Below are 19,454 nucleotides of genomic sequence, written 5' to 3'. Positions count from 1 at the left end.
TTGTCCTAGTGCAGACATTTTGTCTATAAAATGTTATTCACAGATGAATTCATGAGAACATTACTGTGAATTTTAAATCCATATACAAGTGTATGCTTGTTCATGAATACTTCAATAAAATAAAACTAATAGCAAAAAAGAATTCCAGAGTTGAAGCAGTTTCAGGAAAAAGGAGTTGGCAGTATGAAGGAAAATAGCAAAAAAATGGTTTTTTTTTTAAATGGGTATATTTGTGTCTACAACTTTTTTTTAATTATAGCATTAGACAATGTGTATATATATATACATATATAAAGCAATGGAAGTGGCATTGTTTTCATACTAGTCTAGAATATTAAAATATATGTAATATGTGATCGGCAAAATAATGGCCCCCCAAAGATGTCCACAGATTCCTAGAACCTTACATGAAAACGGTACATCATGCATGTGATTCAGGTAAAGACCTTGACATGAGGAGACTACCCTGGTGCTATGGAATGAACGTTGTGTTCCGTCAATGTTCATGTGTTAAAATCCTAACCCTCAAGGTGATGGTATTAGGAGGTTAAGCCTTACGGGAGACTCTGCCCTCATGACTGGGATTAGCACCTTATTAAAGGCACAAGGGAGCTTGTTTGTTCCTCTCACCATGCGAAGACACAGCAAGAAGGAAGCCTCTATGAGAAAGCAGGCCTTCACCAGACACCAAGACTGCCGGCACCTTGATCTTGCACTTCTCAGCCTCCAGGACTGTGAGAAACAAAGTTCTGTTATTTATAAGCTACCTGGTCTAATGCATTTCCTTGTAGCAGCCTCTATGGATTAGGACAGTGGGCTCATGTGGATGATGACGGTGTCTCCATTCAGGACTAAGTAAGCACATGAGTCCTTAACAGTGGAAGAGAAGGGGGAAGGAAAGAGCCACAGAGACATGTGGCCACAGAAGAAGGGTCCATGGGATGCAAGGTTGCTAATGGTGAGAGTGGAGAAGAGCCCAAAGCCAAAAAATGCAGGCAGAATCCAGAATGTGGAAAAGGAGAGAAAAAAGATCCCCTAGAGCCTCTAGAGATGACGGTAGCCTTTCCACCACCTAGATTTTAGCCCAGTGAGATCCACATCATACTCTGACATACAGGAGTGTAATAAATTTGTTTTATGCCCTGACACAGTGGTAGTTTGTTGTAGCAGCAATGGACTAGTAATATATAAATATATACACACACACACACACACAAACACTACCCCCCCCACTACACACACACACACACACACACACACACACATAACTATATATATCCTACCCTTCAAAATTGAAGCAGATAAACTACACATTAGCATTAACTTAGCTGGGTGTAGTGGATCATGCCTGTAGTCCCAGCTACTCAGGAGGCTGAGAGGGAGGATCATGTGAGCCCACGAGTTTAAGATCAGCCTGGGCAAACACACTGAGGCCACATTTCGAAAACAAACAAACAAAAAAAACACAACAAATCTTTGATTAAGCTCATTTCCCAAATTTGAAGAGGAGACAATTATTAGATAAAGAGGAGAAAAGAGAAAGGTAGAGCTGCTGACTTTTGTGGTGGAAGCAGAGGCACAGGCCCAAACATACTCCTGTCCTCCTGGCTTTCCTGTCCCTTCTCATAAGGGACACATGAACCTCTCAAACTGAACCATGGATCACAGAACCATACTCAGAACTCAATACAGTTTTGTTCTATGATTTTTTACATGTTTGTGTCCTTGTTTCTGCCTCCCATTCCCAACTCCCTTACTCTAGTTAGAAAAAAATGGCTATTACCAAATATGAGTACATCCTCATATACTAATGCCAACTGATCACCAGCTGGTTTTCTTCTTTTACAAAGTCATAAATCTTTAGACTTTAACACATCTTCCAAGCAATAGAATGTTATTTTCCAGTTCATTAACACAAATTCTATATTTAAAATGAAGACTTCACAAGTTGATTTAAATAACATATTAACCAACATATACTGGCCATGGTTCAAACTGACATTTTAATTAAATGTGATGATAGGTTGCGTAACCTAGCAGTACTCTAAAATGACTTTTGGTTATGGCTTTTTCCATATTATGTTTAGGCTGAGGCATCCCTAAATGATTCAACTGTAATTTCTCTTCTTAAACATGAGATTTATCTTTACAAAATAATTTATTTTCTTAAAATTACAAGTTAATTCTATAGTTCATGCATACATAATCTCAGCAGATATCAGCTGTATGTGTACACACATACATATAGGTATTTGTATATACACACATTACATAATTTTAAAAAAAACTTATTAGTAGGGTAGAACCACAAAGACAAAGAGGCTTTGTGTAATGTGATGGAAACACATTTGCAGGACGAACAACAGGCTGCTGTGAGGGCTGCATTTACCCTTTCTGCTGTAAGACTTGGAAAAACATGGATAGTGGATATTTAATCCGCATAACAGAAATTTCAGGGTGCAGAAAACTTCCCACAATTTTTACAGACAATGTCAATAGAAAGGCATTCAATGCAGGGAATACACAGTGTGACAGTATACAAAAATAAGCAGGTTGATGGTTTAGATTTATGAGACAAGAGAAAGAAATAGTAGATGATGCCATAATTCTTCTTTTATGGAGTTATGAAAACTGTTCATTTTATATAAGGTCAGGTGCTTTCAAATGTCAATGAGAAAAATATTTAAAGGAAGAATCAAATCTAAGACGTGGAGAGATCTTTATAAAAATGACCTTCAGGCCAGGCACGGTGGCTCACACCTGTAATCCCAACACTTTGGGAGGCCAAGGTGGGTGGTTCACAAGGTCGGGGGATCGAGACCATCCTGGCCAACATGGTAAAACCCCGTCTCTACTAAAACACAAAAAATTAGCCGGGAGTGGTGGTGTGTGCCTGTAGTCCCAGCTACTTGGGAGGCTGAGGCAGGAGAATTGCTTGAACCCGGGAGGCAGAGGTTGCAGTGAGCTGAGAGCACCACTGCACTCCAGCCTGGCAACAGAGCAAGACTCCATCTCAAAAAAAAAGAAAAGAAAAAAAATTACCTTCATTCTGAGAAGGTATAATCATCAACACATTCTTGAGCACAACTACGCACATACGCACTTCCAAATTCACAAACCATGCTTGTGCACACACTGATGTCTCTAGATTCCTTTTTTGAAGAGATGGCAACTTGGTGTGTCACCCAGGCTGGAGAGCAGTGTTAGGATCATAGCTCACTGCAGCCTCAAACTACTGGGGTCACGTGATCCTCCTACATCAGGCTCCTCAGTAGCCTGAACTATAGGAATGAGCCACCATGCCCAGCCAATGTTTTCATTTTTTTGTAGAGATGAAATCTTGCTATATTGTCCAGGCTGGTCTTGAACTCCTGGCCCCAAAGAATCCTCCTGCCTTGCCCTCCAAATGTGCTGAGATTACAGGTGTGAACCATTGTGCCCAGCAACTGGATTCTTTATTAAGAAGAAAATTTGTTTGCTGACATGTAGGCAGTGAATTGATAAATAATAGTTCAGAAATTACTAATTTACAAGTCAATATAAATGAGGTGAGTAAACACAAAAATAACAGCATAAATAAACAGTTCATGACTTCACGTTTCTTTTTCTCCTTTAAAATGTAGCTCTGACAGAGACTACTACTTGTCCATTCCATGGAAAAGTCAGAGGTGGTTAAAATGTCAGAGGTACACTTACTAATACTTTGCTGCCTTTTGTGTAGCTTCCTCTCAGTACTTCACCAGTTGGGATTGACACACCTCTACAGCTGGGTTCAGGAGCCAGACAGCAGCACACAGAACGGGGAATCCAAAGCCATCTCTGACACTAAAAGCAATGAAAACAAAAATAACCAAACATATTATCAAGAAATGAACAAGAGATTGATATCAAGTAAAGCAAGAAGAGAAGAAAGCATTTAATCTGCCAGGCTTTCATTCTGACAAAATAATTTACAACATGCATGTCTCTATCTGACATGAGTGAATAGAAAAAGAACCCAAATACCCAGTTGAATTGCAAGATGAAAATGAAAAAGAACTCTTGCTTATTCGCCAGGGTACAATCTAATCTGGGCTAGTAAAACACTTTCATGCACTGATTCTATGTAACACATGCTTTATTGCCATTTGGAAATGGGATTTCTTGCTTTGATTTAAATATACTTCCTTGGATTTCTGCTTTAAGTATACTTTCTTAAACATATTCACAGCTACATTCTCAGTACAAATTTTCAGGTGTAAGTAACTACTTCTGGTTTTGATAGTATAATTGGTGAAATAAGCTATACTTCCATGTAAATGTGAGAGTACAAGGTAAGATTCCAGAGTCAAGTAAAACATAACAGTCAAGAAAATAAAAAGGTGAGAGTAACCGGGCAGTGGGGAAATATTGTGTGTGGAAAGAATGAATCTGTAAAACTGTTCTTTCCTAAGCGAGTTCAGCAGGATTTGGATGATAGAGAGCTTTGTGTACAAGGGTTCCAGTTCCACATAGTTTAGGTCTAATTTCAAAGGCAACTTCTAGTGCAACCTGTGACTCACGCTGTCCTAAAGTGCCGAATGTAAAGGGTCTGGAGATAACCCACAAGCAGCACTGTGAACCCCTGACAGCAAGCCTTTCCAGATAAATACCAGTCAGTGTCTACAGCTGATGACAGAGCAGAATATCTGAAAGATAATACTTCTTCGGCCAATGGACTGCCAGTCACTATTATTTAGTGTAAAATACTATATTACATATGTGTAATTTTTTAAATTGCAGTGTTACACATCGAAGCAATTAAATATAAAAACCAAATGTTTATTCAGCTTAAAGGCAACTTAGAAATACTGATCCCAGATAGAAAGATGCTTTAGTCCCAAGTCAGCTGTTCTAAAATGCCACAACTAAACCAACGAAGGGATCTTGAAGCATAGTAAGTGTTCATACCTTTTCAGCTATACCTCTGCTTGTCTTGAATATAAAAACCTAAGCTGCAGTTATGCCACAGCACAGAATGTGCTATATTTTACATCACTGAGCCTTAGTTTTACAAATGGTAAAAAATAGGGAAGGTAAACTGAGGTTTTCTTAAGGAGCTGTTACATCCAACAGACTCATGAAAATCTTTGCCAAATGTCCCCGGTACATAGCTCCTCCCCACTGATGGGCTCAACGGGGAGAAGCTATGCACATGTCTCAATTTGCATATGCTCAATGGCAATACAGGATTCCTAGGATAAAGTAAGGGATATAAATGACACAGCACACTGAAAAGACTGTAATGTTACTTCAGAATGTTGCAAAATAAAGATCACAGATGAAAGTTTTAGTTCACTGAAGCATGTAGTCATGTATATTTCATTTGTGTGTTTTAAAGTCTTATACTGCTTACATTCTCTTTTTTTGTTTGTTTTAAAATAATTATATTTGGCTACAAAGATCAATAATAAGGATGATGTCAGTCCAGGTTGGACAGGCAGTTCTGGGGCAGATGTTCTTGCAGTAATTTTTTTTTTTTTTTTTTTTTAGTATTTATTGATCATTCTTGGGTGTTTCTCGGAGAGGGGGATTTGGCAGGGTCATAGGACAATAGTGGAGGGAAGGTCAGCAGATAAACATGTGAACAAGGGTCTCTGGTTTTCCTAGGCAGAGGACCCTGCGGCCTTCCGCAGTTTTTGTGTCCCTGGGTACTTGAGATTAGGGAGTGGTGATGACTCTCAAGGAGCATGCTGCCTTCAAGCATCTGTTTAACAAAGCACATCTTGCACCGACCTTAATCCATTTAACCCTGAGTGGACACAGCACATGTTTCAGAGAGCACTGGGTTGGGGGTAAGGTCATAGATCAACAGCATCCCAAGGCAGAAGAATTTTTCTTAGTACAGAACGAAGTGGAGTCTCCTATGTCTACTTCCCTCCACACAGACACAGCAACAATCCGATTTCTCTATCTTTTCCCCACATTTCCCCCTTTTCTATTCGACAAAACCGCCATCGTCATCATGGCCCGTTCTCAATGAGCTGTTGGGTACACCTCCCAGATGGGGTGGTGGCCGGGCAGAGGGGCTCCTCACTTCCCAGAAGGGGTGGCCGGGCAGAGGCGCCCCCCACCTCCCAGACGGGGCGGCAGCCGGGCGGAGGCGCCCCCCACCTCCCTCCCGGATGGGTTGGCTGGCCGGGCAGCGGCTGCCCCCCACCTCCCTCCCGGACGGGGCAGCTGGCCGGGCGGCGGCTGCCCCCCACCTCCCGGACGGGGCGGCTGCTGCCCCCCACCTCCCGGACGGGGCGGCTGCTGCCCCCCACCTCCCGGACGGGGCGGCTGCCTTGAGGAGACGCTCCTCACTTCCTGGACGGGGCGGCTGCCGGGCGGAGGGGCTCCTCACTTCTCAGAGGGGGCAGCTGCTGGGCGGAGGGGCTCCTCACTTCTTAGACAGGGCAGCTGCTGGGCGGAGGGGCTCCTCACTTCTCAGATGGGGCGGCTGGGCAGAGACGCTCCTCACCTCCCAGACGGGGTCGTGGCCAGGCAGAGGCACTCCTCACATCCCAGACGGGGCGGTGGGGCAGAGGCGCTCCCCTCATCTCAGACGATGGGTGGCGGGGCCGAGACGCTCCTCACTTCCTAGACGGGATGGCGGCCGGGAAAAGGCGCTCCTCACTTCCCAGACTGGGCAGCCGGGCAGAGGGGCTCCTCACATCCCAGACGATGGGAGGCCAGGCAGAGACGCTCCTCACTTCCCAGACGGGGTGGCAGCCGGGCAGAGGCTGCAATCTCGGCACTTTGGGAGGCCAAGGCAGGCGGCTGGGAGGTGGAGGTTGTAGCTAGCCGAGATCACGCCACTGCACTCCAGCCTGGGCAACATTGAGCACTGAGTGAATGAGACTCCATCTGCAATCCCGGCACCTCGGGAGGCCGAGGCTGGCAGATCACTCGCGGTTAGGAGCTGGAGACCAGCCCGGCCAACACGGCGAAACCCCGTCTCCACCAAAAAAATACAAAAACCAGTCAGGCGTGGCGGCGCGCACCTGCAATCGCAGGCACTCGGCAGGCTGAGGCAGGAGAATCAGGCAGGGAGGTTGCAGTGAGCCGAGATGGCAGCAGTACAGTCCAGCTTCGGCTCGGCATCAGAGGGAGACCATGGAAAGAGAGGGAGAGGGAGACCGTGGGGAGAGGGAGAGGGAGACCGTGGGGAGAGGGAGAGTGAGAGGGAGAGCCAGAATTTCCTTTTTAAAGGCAGAATAATATTCTATGTATATACCACATTTTTCTTTTTTTGAGACAGGGTCACCTAGGCTGGAGTGCAGTGGCATGATCACGGCTCACTGCACCTTGACCTCCCCAAGCTCAAGTGATCTTCCCACCTCAGCCTCGGGAGTAGCATGTACCACCATGCTTAGCTCATTTTTTGTATTTTTAGTAGCTATGTTGTCCAGGCTAGTCTCCAACTCCTGGGCTCAAGCAATCTGCCCATTTGCCTGCCTTGGCCTCTTAGAATCTATCTTTTTTTTTTTTTTTTTTTGACACAGGGTCTCACTCTGTCGCCCAGGCTAGAGTGCAGTGGCACAATGAAGGCACACTGCAGCTTTGACCTCCTGGGCTCAGGTGATTCTCCCATCTCAGCCTTCCCAGTAAGTGGGACTACAGGTGCCCACCACCAAGACTGGCTAATTTTTTGTATAGACAGGGTTTCACCATATTGCCCTTACAATCCTGGACTCAATCTGCCCACATTGGCTTCCCAAAGTGCTGGGATTATAGACATGAGCTACCACACCCAGCCTGTATGGCTGTTGTGAATAATATGCTGTTACGAACATGGGCACACTAAACACCATTCAACTTAAAAAAATAATCAAAGCCTTAAGAACTGAACCAAAATGGCTTAGGTGAAAATAAAATACCAAACTCTGCTCTAAGAAAAGGAAAGAACATTCACTGAATTATACCTTCAGCAATAAGCACTTAATGGAACTTGTTTCATTTAAAATGCATCACAATCCTGTAAATTGATAATCATCATACCGCAATTTTATAGATGAGCAAGGTATTAGGCGGACCTTTTTCAAAAGGTCATACAGCTAGTGACAAATATTTCCAAATTTTTCATAACATTTCTTTTTTTGAGACGGAGTCTTCCTCTGTGGCCCAGGCTGGAGTGCAGTGGTGCAATCTCGGCTCACTGCAAGCCTTGCCTCCCAGGTTCACACCATTCTCCTGTCTCAGCCTCCCTAGTAGCTGGGACTACAGGCACCCACCACCATGCCCGGATAATGTTTTTGTATTTTCAGTAGAGACGGGGTTTCACTGTGTTAGCCAGGATGGTCTCAATCTCCTGACCTTGTGATCCTCCCGCCTTGGCCTCCCAAAGTGCTGGGATTACAGACATGAGCCACTGTGCCAGGCCTAACATTTCTGTTTTAAATAGCTTAATTAACTACACATGTTCTATATTCTTGCCTCTGAAAGGCAGCTTTTTTTGTTGGGTTGGTTTATTATGCATCAGACACTTGATTCGCTGAGGAATTCTGTTTTTCAGTAATTCATCCACCACAAATATCATGTAGCATTTTGACGCCACAGACCTAAGAGTCTAAAGTCTTAAAAGGATTGTAAAATCTAAGTTTTTCTGAGATATCTGAGAGTAAGAGGCTTTTTTCTATTGAAAATAGGTTGCATTTCAAACTTTATCCATAAGAGCTCACAACACTTTCTCCAACATGCATGCCCATGTGCTCACTTAAACAGAACTCTGAGTGAGACAGTAAATACCTCATATGCCCTTGAAAATTTTACCTTGGCATAGAAAAACCTTGTTAAGAACCTAAAAATAATTTCACTTTGAAAGTCTTTAGGGTTAGACAAATGTTAAACTTCAATTGGCAGTACAAGGGCAGCACTCAAGCCAGCAAGAGTTTTGTTGGGCCAAATTATGTTGAAAAAGATCAAATATTTTAAAAACAGGAGATTTCACATAAAAATCTGGGATTCCAGCTTCTTCTGAATAAATGAGGCACACTAATTATGCAGAGTGGCAAATGGCTGGAGTTGAGTGGGAGGTGTTTCTAGCCCAACAGATAGGCATGGAAGCTCCAGCTCAGCCCCCTCCACTCCATTTTCTTACACAAGGGAAGCCACTATGGTATAGCATCTAATTTAAGGCATATTATATGTATTCTTAAGACAGAGGAAAAGGCTGAATATTTGATATTATCAAAAGAAATGAGAGTCTAACTTTCTGTGGCAAGGACCTTCTTGCAGTAGTAACATAGTCTGGAACACCTCCAACATAAATTATGAAAAGAAAGCTCTTGGCTCAGAAGAGAAAAAGCAAAAAAGAATACTCATTAATTCTATGTCACAGGACAAATAGATTTCAATTTCCACTGCAATTGTAGAAGAGGTAAATAATCTGCTGACCCAGAATTCCAACAGGGACTCACACTTCCTGTCTTAATAACTCGAAACACTGAAATCACTCTAACAAAGGCAAATCAATGTCTTATTAATTTCTGGTTAAAAATAGACCCAAGAAGACAGGGCACAGACATAAATTTTGTGTGGTGGGAATACAAATATAACTTCAACGTCCAGATTCATGGATTTGGAAATGACCTTAGGCACTCTAAGTATAGCACCACTGAAGTTTACATTTAGGGAATGGCTAATCCCTGCTGATCTAAACTATTTCCAATCCCCAATGTACTCTTTAAATACAGAAATTTAAAAAAAGAGGGGGCTGGGCGCGGTGGTTCACACCTGTAATCCCAATACTTGGGAGGCCAAGGCAGGGTGGATCGCTTGAGCTCAGGAGTTTGAGACTAGCCTGGGCACCATGGTGAAACTCCGTCTCTACAAAAAACACAAAAAAATTAGCCAGGCATGGTGGCGTGTGCCTGTAGTCCTAGCATCTTGGGAGGCTGAGATGGGAGCATCACTTGAACCCAGGAAGCAGAGGTGGCAGTGAGCCATGATCACACCACTGTACTCTATAGTCTGAGACCCTGTCAAAAAAAAAGGAAGGGCTCAACATAGTAGGTACAGAGCTATTTTGACAGAAAGATCATGAGGGAAAAACTAGCAGCTGTCAGATAGAGAGTAATTTATTTTATTCATTTATTTATTTTTATTTTTATTTTTTTGAGACAGAGTTTCGCTCAGCTGCCCAGGCTGGAGTGCAGTGGCACGATCTTGCCTCATGGCAACCACCATCTCCTGGGTTCAAGCGATTCTCCTCTCTCAGCCTCCCAAGTAGCTGGGATTACAGGCACCCGCTATCATGCCTGGCTAGTTTTTGTATTTTAGTAGAGATGGGGTTTCATCATGTTGGCCAGGCTGGTCTTGAACTCCTGACCTCAGGTGATCCACCTGCCTCGGCCTCCCAAAGTGCTAGGATTACAGGTGTGAGCCACCACACCCAGCATTTCATATTTCATTTCTTTCATTTCAAGATGGAAACTCACTCTATCACCCAGGCTGGAGTACGCCACTGCACCTGACATTTCATTATTCATTTCATTTCATTATTTCATTTCTTCATTTCATTGCACCCAGCATTTCATTATTCATTTCATTATTTCATTTCTTCATTTTGTTTCATTTCATTTTGAGATGGAAACTCGCTCAATCGCCCAGGCTGGAGTGCACCACCACACCCAGCATTTCATTATTCATTTACTTCATTTCATTTCGAGACAGAGACTTGCTCTATTGCCCAAGCTGGAGTGCGCCACCGCACCTGGCATTTCATTATTCATTTCATCATTTCATTTTATTTCATTTAGAGATGAAGACTCACTCTACCGCGCAAGCTGGAGTGCACCACCACACCCAGCATTTCATTATTCATTTCATTATTTCATTTCATCATGTCATGTCATGTCATGTCATTTCATTTCGAGACAGAGACTCGCTCTATCACCCAGGCTGGAGTGCGCCACTGCATCTGGCATTTCATTATTCATTTATTTCATTTCATTTCACCCAGCATTTCATTATTCATTTCATCATTTCATTTCATTTTGTTTCATTTCCAGATGAAGACTTGCTCTATTGCCCAGGCTGGAGTGCGCCACCGCACCCGGCATTTCATTATTCCATTTTATCATTTAGTTTCATTTATTTCATTTCATATTTCATCTCATTTCATTTCATTTCGATGGAGACTCGCTCTATTACCCGGGCTGGAGTGCGCCACCACACCCAGCATTTCATTATTCATTTCATTTCACCCGGCATTTCGTATTTCATTTCATCATTTCATTTCTCACTTCATTTCATTTCATTTGTTTCATTTCATTTCAAGACAGAGACTCGCTCTATCGCCCAGTCTGGAGTGCACCCAGCATTTCATTATTCATTTCATATTTCATTTCCCATTTCATTTCATGACAGAGACTCACTCTATCACCCAGGCTGGAGTGTGCCACCCACATTTCATTATTAATTTCATTATTTCATTTCATCATGTCATGTCATTTCATTCTGAGATGGAGACTCGTTCTATTGCCCAGGCTGGAGTGCAGTGGTGTGATCTCTGCTCACCGCAACCTCTACCTCCTGGGTACAAGCGATTCTCCTCTCTCAGCCTCCCGAGTAGCTGGGATTACAGGCACCTGCCATCATGCCCGGCTAATTTTTGTATTTTAGTAGAGACAGGGTTTCACCATGTTGGCCAGGCTGATCTTGAACTCCTGACCTCAAGTGATCCACCCACCTAGGCCTCCCAAAGTGCTAGGATTACAAGTGTGAGCCACTGCACCCAGCATTTCATATTCCATTTCATATTTATTTCATCATTTCATCTCCTTCATTTCATTTCAAAACGGAGTCTCACTCTATCACCCAGGCTGGAGTGCATCACCACACCCAGCATTTCATTATTCATTTCATTTCATTATTTCTTCATTTCATTTCATTTCACCCGGCATTTCATTATTCATTATTTCATTTCTTCATTTCATTTCATCCCATTTGAGACAGAGACTCGCTCTATCACCCAGGCTGGAGTGTGCCACTGCACCTGGCATTTCATTATTCATTTCATTATTTCATTTCATCATTTCATTTATTTCATTTTTTCATTTCATTTCACCCGGGATTTCATTATTCATTTCATTATTTCATTTCATCATTTCATTTCATTTCATTTCGAGACGGAGACTCCCTCTATTGCCCAGGCTGGAGTGCGCCACTGCACCCAGAATTTCATTATTCATTATTTCATTTCATCATTTTATTTGATCATTTCATTTCATTTCAAGACAGAGACTCGCTCTATCACCCAGGCTGGACTGCGCCACCACACCTGGCATTTCATTATTCATTTCACCCAGCATTTCATATTTCATCTCATCATTTCTCATTTCACTTATTTCATTTCATTTCAAGATGGAGACGTGCTCTATTGCCCAGGCTGGAGTGTGCCACCACACCTGGCATTTCATTTTATTATTTCATTTCAGTATTCATTTATTTCATTTCTTCACTTCATTTCATTTCACTTCAAGATGGAGACTCGCTCTATCACCCAGGCTGGAGTGCACCACCACACCTGGCATTTCATATTTCTTCATTTCACTTATTCCATTCCCATATTCCCATTCCCATTCAATTTCAATCCATTTCATGACAGAGACTTGCTGCATTGCCCAGGCTGGAGTGCACCACACGCATTTCATTATTCATTTCATTATTTCATTTCATCATGTCATGTCATGTCATGTCATTTCGAGCCAGAGGCTTGTTCTAACACCCAGGCTGGAGTGCAGTGGCGCGATCCCTGCTCACTGCAACCTCTGCCTCCTGGGTTCAAGCGATTCTCCTCTCTCAGCCTCCCAAGTAGCTGGGATTACAGGCACCCGCTATCATGCCCGGCTAGTTTTTGTATTTTAGTAGAGATGGGGTTTCATCATGTTGGCCAGGCTGGTCTTGAACTCCTGACCTCAGGTGATCCACCCTCCTCAGCCTCCCAAAGTGCTAGGATTACAGGCGTGAGCCACCGCACCCAGTATTTCGTATTTCATTTCATTTCATATTTAATTTTGTTTCATTATTTCATCATTTCATTTCAAGACGGAGTCTCACTCTATCACCCAAGCTGGAGTGCATCACCGCACCCAGAATTTTATTATTCATTTCAATATTTCATTTATTTCTTCATTTCATTTCATTTCACCCGGCATTTCATTGTTATTTCATTTCATCCCATTTCATCTCATGTCATCTCATTTCATTTCGAGACGGAGACTTGCTCTATTGCCCAGGCTGGAGTGCACCACTGCACCCGGCATTTCATTATTCATTTCATCATTTCATTTCATTTCACCTGGCAATTCATTATTCATTTTATTATTTCATTCCATTTATTTCATTTATTCTCTTCATTTCATTCCATTTCATTTTGAGACAGAGACTTGCTCTATCGCCCAGGCTGGAGTGTGCCACCACACCCGGCATTTCATTATTCATTTCATCATGTCATGTCATGTCACGTCATTTCATTCTGAGACAGACTCGCTCTATCGCCCAGGCTGGAATTCAGTGGCGCGATCTCTGCTCACCGCAACCTGAGGTCGGGAGTTCGAGATCAGCCTGACCAACATGGAGAAACCCCGTCTCTACTAAAAATACACAAAATTAGCCGGGCATCGTGGTGCATGCCTGTAATTCCAGCTACTGGGGAGGCTGAGGCAGGAGAATCGCTTGAACTCAGGAGGCAGAGGTTGCTGTGAGCCAAGATCATGCCATTGTACTCCAGTCTGGCCAACGAGAGTGAAACTCTGTCTCAAAAAAAAAAAAAAGTGATGGTAGATGCTCACACTGGCAAACGTTAGCAAGTACTAGAAGGTTCATTTGGCAGTAGTCATTCACGTTTTAAGCATGCAGATAATTTGCTCAAGTAACTTAATTTTTAGCAATTTATCCTACAACTAAAATGTATGTGCAAAACTGTGTGTACGACAGTGTTTAAGAGAAGGCCTCAAAGAAAAGGTGGTATCTGAACAAAGATGGACAGATGATGCAGCATTTCAGGTAGGTATCTGGAAGGACTGTTCTAGGAAATGGTAACAGCAAGAACAAAGGCCCTGAAGTGGGAGTTAAAAGACAATGGGAATAGGAGTAGAATCTGGAGTCATCAAAGTGGCAAGGGAGCAAATTACAGAGAAGATAGAGCCACTTTAAAGAATCTGGCTTGGCCCGGCGTGGTGGTTCACGCCTGTAATCCCAGCACTTTGGGAGGCTGAGGTGGGCGGATCATGAGGTCAGGGGATCGAGAACATCCTGGCCAACATGGTGAAACCCCGACTCTACTAAAAATACAAAAATTAGCTGGGCGTGGTGGCGGGCATCTGTAATCCCAGGTACTTGGGAAGCTGAGGCAGGAGAATCGCTTGAACCCAGGAGATGGAGGTTGCAGTGAGCCAAGATTGTGCCACTGCACTGCAGCCTGGCGACAGAGCAAAACTCTGTTTAAAAAAAAAAAAAAAAAAAGCAAAAAAAAAAAAGCTTAATTGGATTTTGATTGCTACCTTCTAAATATCAGCACTTTCATTTAATCATAAGCCTCAAAGTGTTTATAAAACTTCTATAAAGAGTTAAGTTTCATAATTCTCCTAACGAGAGTCTACACATACTGAGATGTTAATGCGGGGTTTAGAAACTGTCAAAAACTTTCATAAGACCCTCAAAGAGATCTAGGACAATTCCTCCCACACACAGAAAAGCAATCACCCAAACAACTGAGAATCAGTGGCAAAAAAACTCTCCTAAAAGGACACAGTACTATGGGGAGTCAAAAACAATTCAGACAGCTGGGCACAGTGGCTCATGCCTGTAATCCAGTAACTCAGGAGGCTGAGGTGAGAGGATTGCTTGAGGCCAGCCTGGGTAACATAGCAAGACCCCATTGCTAAACAAAAAAAGATACAATGAAAAAAATTAGCTGGGTGTGGTGGCATGCACCTGTAGTCTGAACCACTGGGGAGGCTGAGGTGAGAGGATCCTTTGAGCCCAGGAGTTCAAGGCTGTAGTGAGCCATGATGGCACCACTGCACTTTAGCCTGGGTGACAGAGCAAGACCCCAACTCAAAAAAAAAAAAAAACAAGGGAAACATTTTAGCGAGTTTAGTCTTGCCTGGAAGAGACAAGTAAGGGACAGATGGGGGCAGTGGTGAGGGAGCCCAGGACAGCTAGCTGCTATGCTATTCAAAGTCACATATATTGCTTCCACAATATAACAAAACAGAGAAAGAAACCACCAAACAGCAAACCGTCTTCTACTGATCCCATCATTTTTTTTTTTCTTTTCTTTTTTTTTTTTTTTTTGAGACAGAGTTTCACTCTTATTGCCCAGGCTAGAGTGCAGTGGCGCGATCTAGCCTCACTGCAACCTCCACCTCCCAGGTTCAAGCAATTCTCCTGCCTCAGCCTCCCGAGTAGCTGGGATTTCAGGCATGCGCCACCACACCTGGCTAATTTTGTATTTTTAGTGGAGACCGGATTTCTCTATGTTGGTCAGGCTGGTCTCGAACTCCTGACCTCAGGGGATCCACCCGCCTCAGCCTTCCAAGAATGCTGGGATTACAGGCGTGAGCCACCGTGCCCAGCTGACCCAATCATCTTTCATTTCAACCTTTTCCTCACCATCTCTTCAACTAATACTTTTCCTGGACCATTTTGACTTTAGGCTTCTACCTCCAATCTATTTTATCTACCCACTACTTCTAACTTAATCTTCCTCAGAGATAATTCTAATACTCTGTCCAAAAACCTTTGATGACATGCTGCCTTTCTATGTGATTTTAAGCTTCTTACCTTAGCTTTCCATGCCATAAGCCTAAACTATCTTCCCAGACTTTTCTCCCACACCTTCCTTATATGTATCATATAATCAAACAGATACATCAGAAAATTCAGTCCATCCTTAAGGTCTGGCTCAACTGTTATTTATTACTTCTTTCCCTTTTCTAGAAATTTTCCTGATTTCTCTATCCTGGAGGTAATTTAGTTTGGTGAGAAAGACAACAGGCTTTGGACTCAGACTAGAGTTTGATGCACTAGAACATGACAGAGCTGTGTGAGCATGTGGAGGTAATTTAACTTGTCTGAATTTTAGTTTCTTTGTCTATAAAACAAGGGAGTACCAGTCTACTACCTTCAGAGAATGGTAAATGAGCTGACCTATATAAAAGATGTGACCTCCTTTCTACTTTAAGCGTATTTTGTACAATTCTTAGCGGAGTCAACACAGCTTTCCTCTTGGAAGTCAACAGACAATATGTAAGACTGAAAAGTCAAGAAAAATCAAGATAATAATATTATTTAAAAACATGAAAATAAAAAATAATGAATTAAAGCAGCCTAGGCATGGTAGTTCACATCTGCAATCCTAGCACTTTGGGAGGCTGAGGCAGGATGACTGCTTGAGCCCAGGAGTTCAAGACTAGCCTGGGCAACATAGTGAGACCCCATCTCCGAAAAAGAAAAAAAAAAAAAAGAATTAGCTGGGTGTGGAGGCGTGTGCCTGTAGTCCCAGCTACTCAGGAGGCTGAGATGGATCACCTGAGCCCAGGAGGTCAAGGCTACAGTGAGCCTTGATTGTGCCACTGCACTCCAGCCTGGATGACAGAGTGAGACTCTGTCTTAAAAAAAAAAATTAAAATAAGCTGGGAGTGGTGGCTCACGCCTGTAATCCTAGCACTTGGGAGGCTGAGGAGGGTGGATCACCTGAGGTCAGGAGTTTGAGACCAGCCTGACCAATATGGTGAAACCCCGTCTCTACTAAAAATACAAGAATTAGCCAGATGTGGTGGTATGTGCCTGCAGTCCCAGCTACTCAGGAGGCTGAGATGGGAGAACTGCTTGATCCCAGGAGGTGGAGGTTGCAGTGAGCCGAGATCATGCCACTGCACTCCAGCCTGGGTGACACCAAGACTCCCTCTCAAAAAAGAAAAAAAAAAAAAAAATTTAAAAGTTGCCTTTGGGAAAAGGGAATTAAGGTGAGACGTATAGAACACTGTTGCACATCATTAAAATCTTTTAGATGTTAAAAAGATAAAAACCTTGACTTAAAAAATCAAGTATGTGGATTAAACATCATTAAAATCTTTTAAACGTTAAGATAAAAACCTTGACTTAAAAAATCACGTATGTGGATTATTTTGATAAAAATAAAAATTAAGTAGCCAAAGATGTATCAACATAATAAAAAAGCTAAATTAGGCATTACTTGGATGTATGCTTCTAAACTAGTAAAACTTATCACAGAAGAGAATTATCTGACCCTTGACAGCAACATGTTGATCTCCCAGTAGAGTAAGATGATCATAGGAATAAGATGCTCTAAATTGACTTACAGGGAAGTCATTCCTGGGCTTCGACCTTGTGTGTGTCTTGTGATAGTTTAATATGCTGATGTCACAGGTCAAACTATTGTTTAAAACAAAACCAACAATTCTGAATATTCTATTGCTTAGTCTGTCCAAGATTAAAAAAACTAAACTAAAATGAATGAAAAATACAGAAAAGAATCTTATATTCTTAATGTCAAAAAACCACCATAAACCATATGATCCAAGAATCCCACTTCTGCACATATATCCAAAAAAAGAAAGAAGGACCTTGAAGAGATATTTGTACATCCATATTCGTAGCAGCATTATTCACAATAGCCAAAAGGTAGAAGCAACCCAAATATTCCTTGATAAAAGAATGCACATGCAAAATGTGGTACACATACACAGAATGAATATTATTTAGCTTTAAAAAGGAAGGGAATTCTGGCACATGCAACAACATGGATGAACCTTGAGGATATTATGCTACGTAAAATAAGCCAATCAAAAAAGGACAAATATTGTATGATTCTACTTATATGAGGTGCCTAAAGCAGCCAATTCAGAGACAGAAAGTGTAACATTATCAGGAACTAAAGAAGTGGTAAATTGGGAGGCTTAATAGGTACAGAGTATCAGTTTTGCAAGATGAAAAAGTTCCAGAGATTGGTTATATAATCATGTGACTATAATACTAATGTACTGTATACTTAAAAATGGTTAAGATGGGTAAATCTCATATTTTACCACAATTAAAAACCAAACCAAACCAAAATAACCATAAAGTTAGAACACTAGATTATACTGCAACAGAGTGTAATTTCCTTGAAAACCATGAATTTTAAAAAGCGCACTTCAAGTATATTAAGAGATGGCTCCCCATTCAACAGTACTCACCTGTACATTTATACAACATGCCTGTCATGGTTCCAGCTGCTACTGTGTTAAGGTCATCTTCTGCACCTCGTGTTTTCTCAACGATGACACCAAATGCACTATAGAGCAAAGCTAAAGAGGAAATGGAAGTGCTCAGTGACAAAACAGTGATAAAGTGTGATATTATGATATACATATATTGGTTTTCATCCATGGTTCCTAGCTCATAACTCCCATAGCCCTTCCTAAGTGACTAAAACAATCACTTGTTAAGGTATTTGTCCTTGGTTCTGGAATCAGCTTTGGAACAGCTTCAGAGGGACAAAGGTGAAGGTCTTTTGTTGTATTACTGGGGCACTTCAGGCCTCAGAAGCAGCCTCAGAAACAGAATCTCTCTCTGTGACCTTCTCCTGCCCTCCTTTCACCTGCTCCCTTTTCTCCCCACAGCAGGACTCTAATCTTTCCCCACACCTTCCTGTCTTGGAACTGGCCATAAAGAAATTCTATGACCTACCTTGTCTGATTGCAGGCTGTAAGACCCCCATTTCAGAAGAGATCGTACCCCATACCCAGGAAGAAGAAATGTTGCACAGAAAGGCCAAGGAGAATCTGGGCAGGCAGGCCTTGCTGGGTTTCTGCGCCCAGTCTATTAGTAGTAGAGCATGTCCTTTTTGTCCAATCACAGTTCTATAAGGTTGTCCATGCTTCAGTCATGCCTATCCAATCAATTTTCCACATGAGGCCCAAGTGGATGGGGTCGGAAGACTTTCTGGACAGCTCAACTCATGGGACTTGCAGGAAAGTGAGAAAGAACTCACCCATGTGTCAGGAGGCTAGTGCACCCCAACTCCAGTGAAATGAAAGCCCCTGCACTCAGGGCCCATCCAGGCCTCACCTTATGTATTCCTTGACTGGGCTATTTGTATCCTTTAAAAATATCCAGCCAGGTGTGGTGGCTCACAAAGTTTCTGTAATCCCAGCACTTTGGGAGGCCGAGGTGGGAAGATCACATGAGCCCAGGAGTCAGAGACCAGTCTGGGCAACAACATAGGGATACCCCCTTCTCCAAAAAAATTTTTTAAAAAATTAGTTGGCATGGTGGTGCATGTTGCCTGTAGTCCCAGCTCCTTGAAAGGCTGAGGTGGGAGGCTTGCTTAAGCCCAGAAGTCTAGGTTGCAGTGAGCTCCACTGCACTCTAGCATGGGTGACAGAGCAAGACCCTGTCTCAAAAAAAAAAAAAAAAAATCTTTATAATAAATACACAAA

General features: G+C 42.6%; 1 protein-coding gene across 9 annotated transcripts in view; it reads right to left on the bottom strand.

Annotated features, from left to right (window-relative positions):
• Nucleotides 1-19,454, bottom strand: part of TIMM23B (translocase of inner mitochondrial membrane 23 homolog B) — a 45,137-nt gene that overhangs the window by 10,501 nt on the left and 15,182 nt on the right. For 2 of the 9 annotated variants that reach the window (XM_024353542.3, XM_063781777.1), the window contains 2 exons: nt 18,210-18,320; nt 1,985-3,825 (listed from right to left, as the gene is read on the bottom strand). In XM_024353542.3, coding sequence (XP_024209310.1) covers nt 3,773-3,825; nt 18,210-18,320 — 164 coding nt within the window. In that variant the 3' untranslated portion in view covers nt 1,985-3,772. The other 7 variants (XR_010146883.1, XR_010146884.1, XR_010146885.1 and 4 more) reach the window with 7 other exon arrangements.

This window comes from Pan troglodytes, chromosome 8, assembly GCF_028858775.2.
Source record: "Pan troglodytes isolate AG18354 chromosome 8, NHGRI_mPanTro3-v2.0_pri, whole genome shotgun sequence".
In the NCBI taxonomy this organism is placed as follows: Eukaryota; Metazoa; Chordata; class Mammalia; order Primates; family Hominidae; genus Pan; species Pan troglodytes.
Note: the sequence above shows the minus strand (reverse complement) of the source record. Positions and strands in the feature narration are given on the sequence as shown.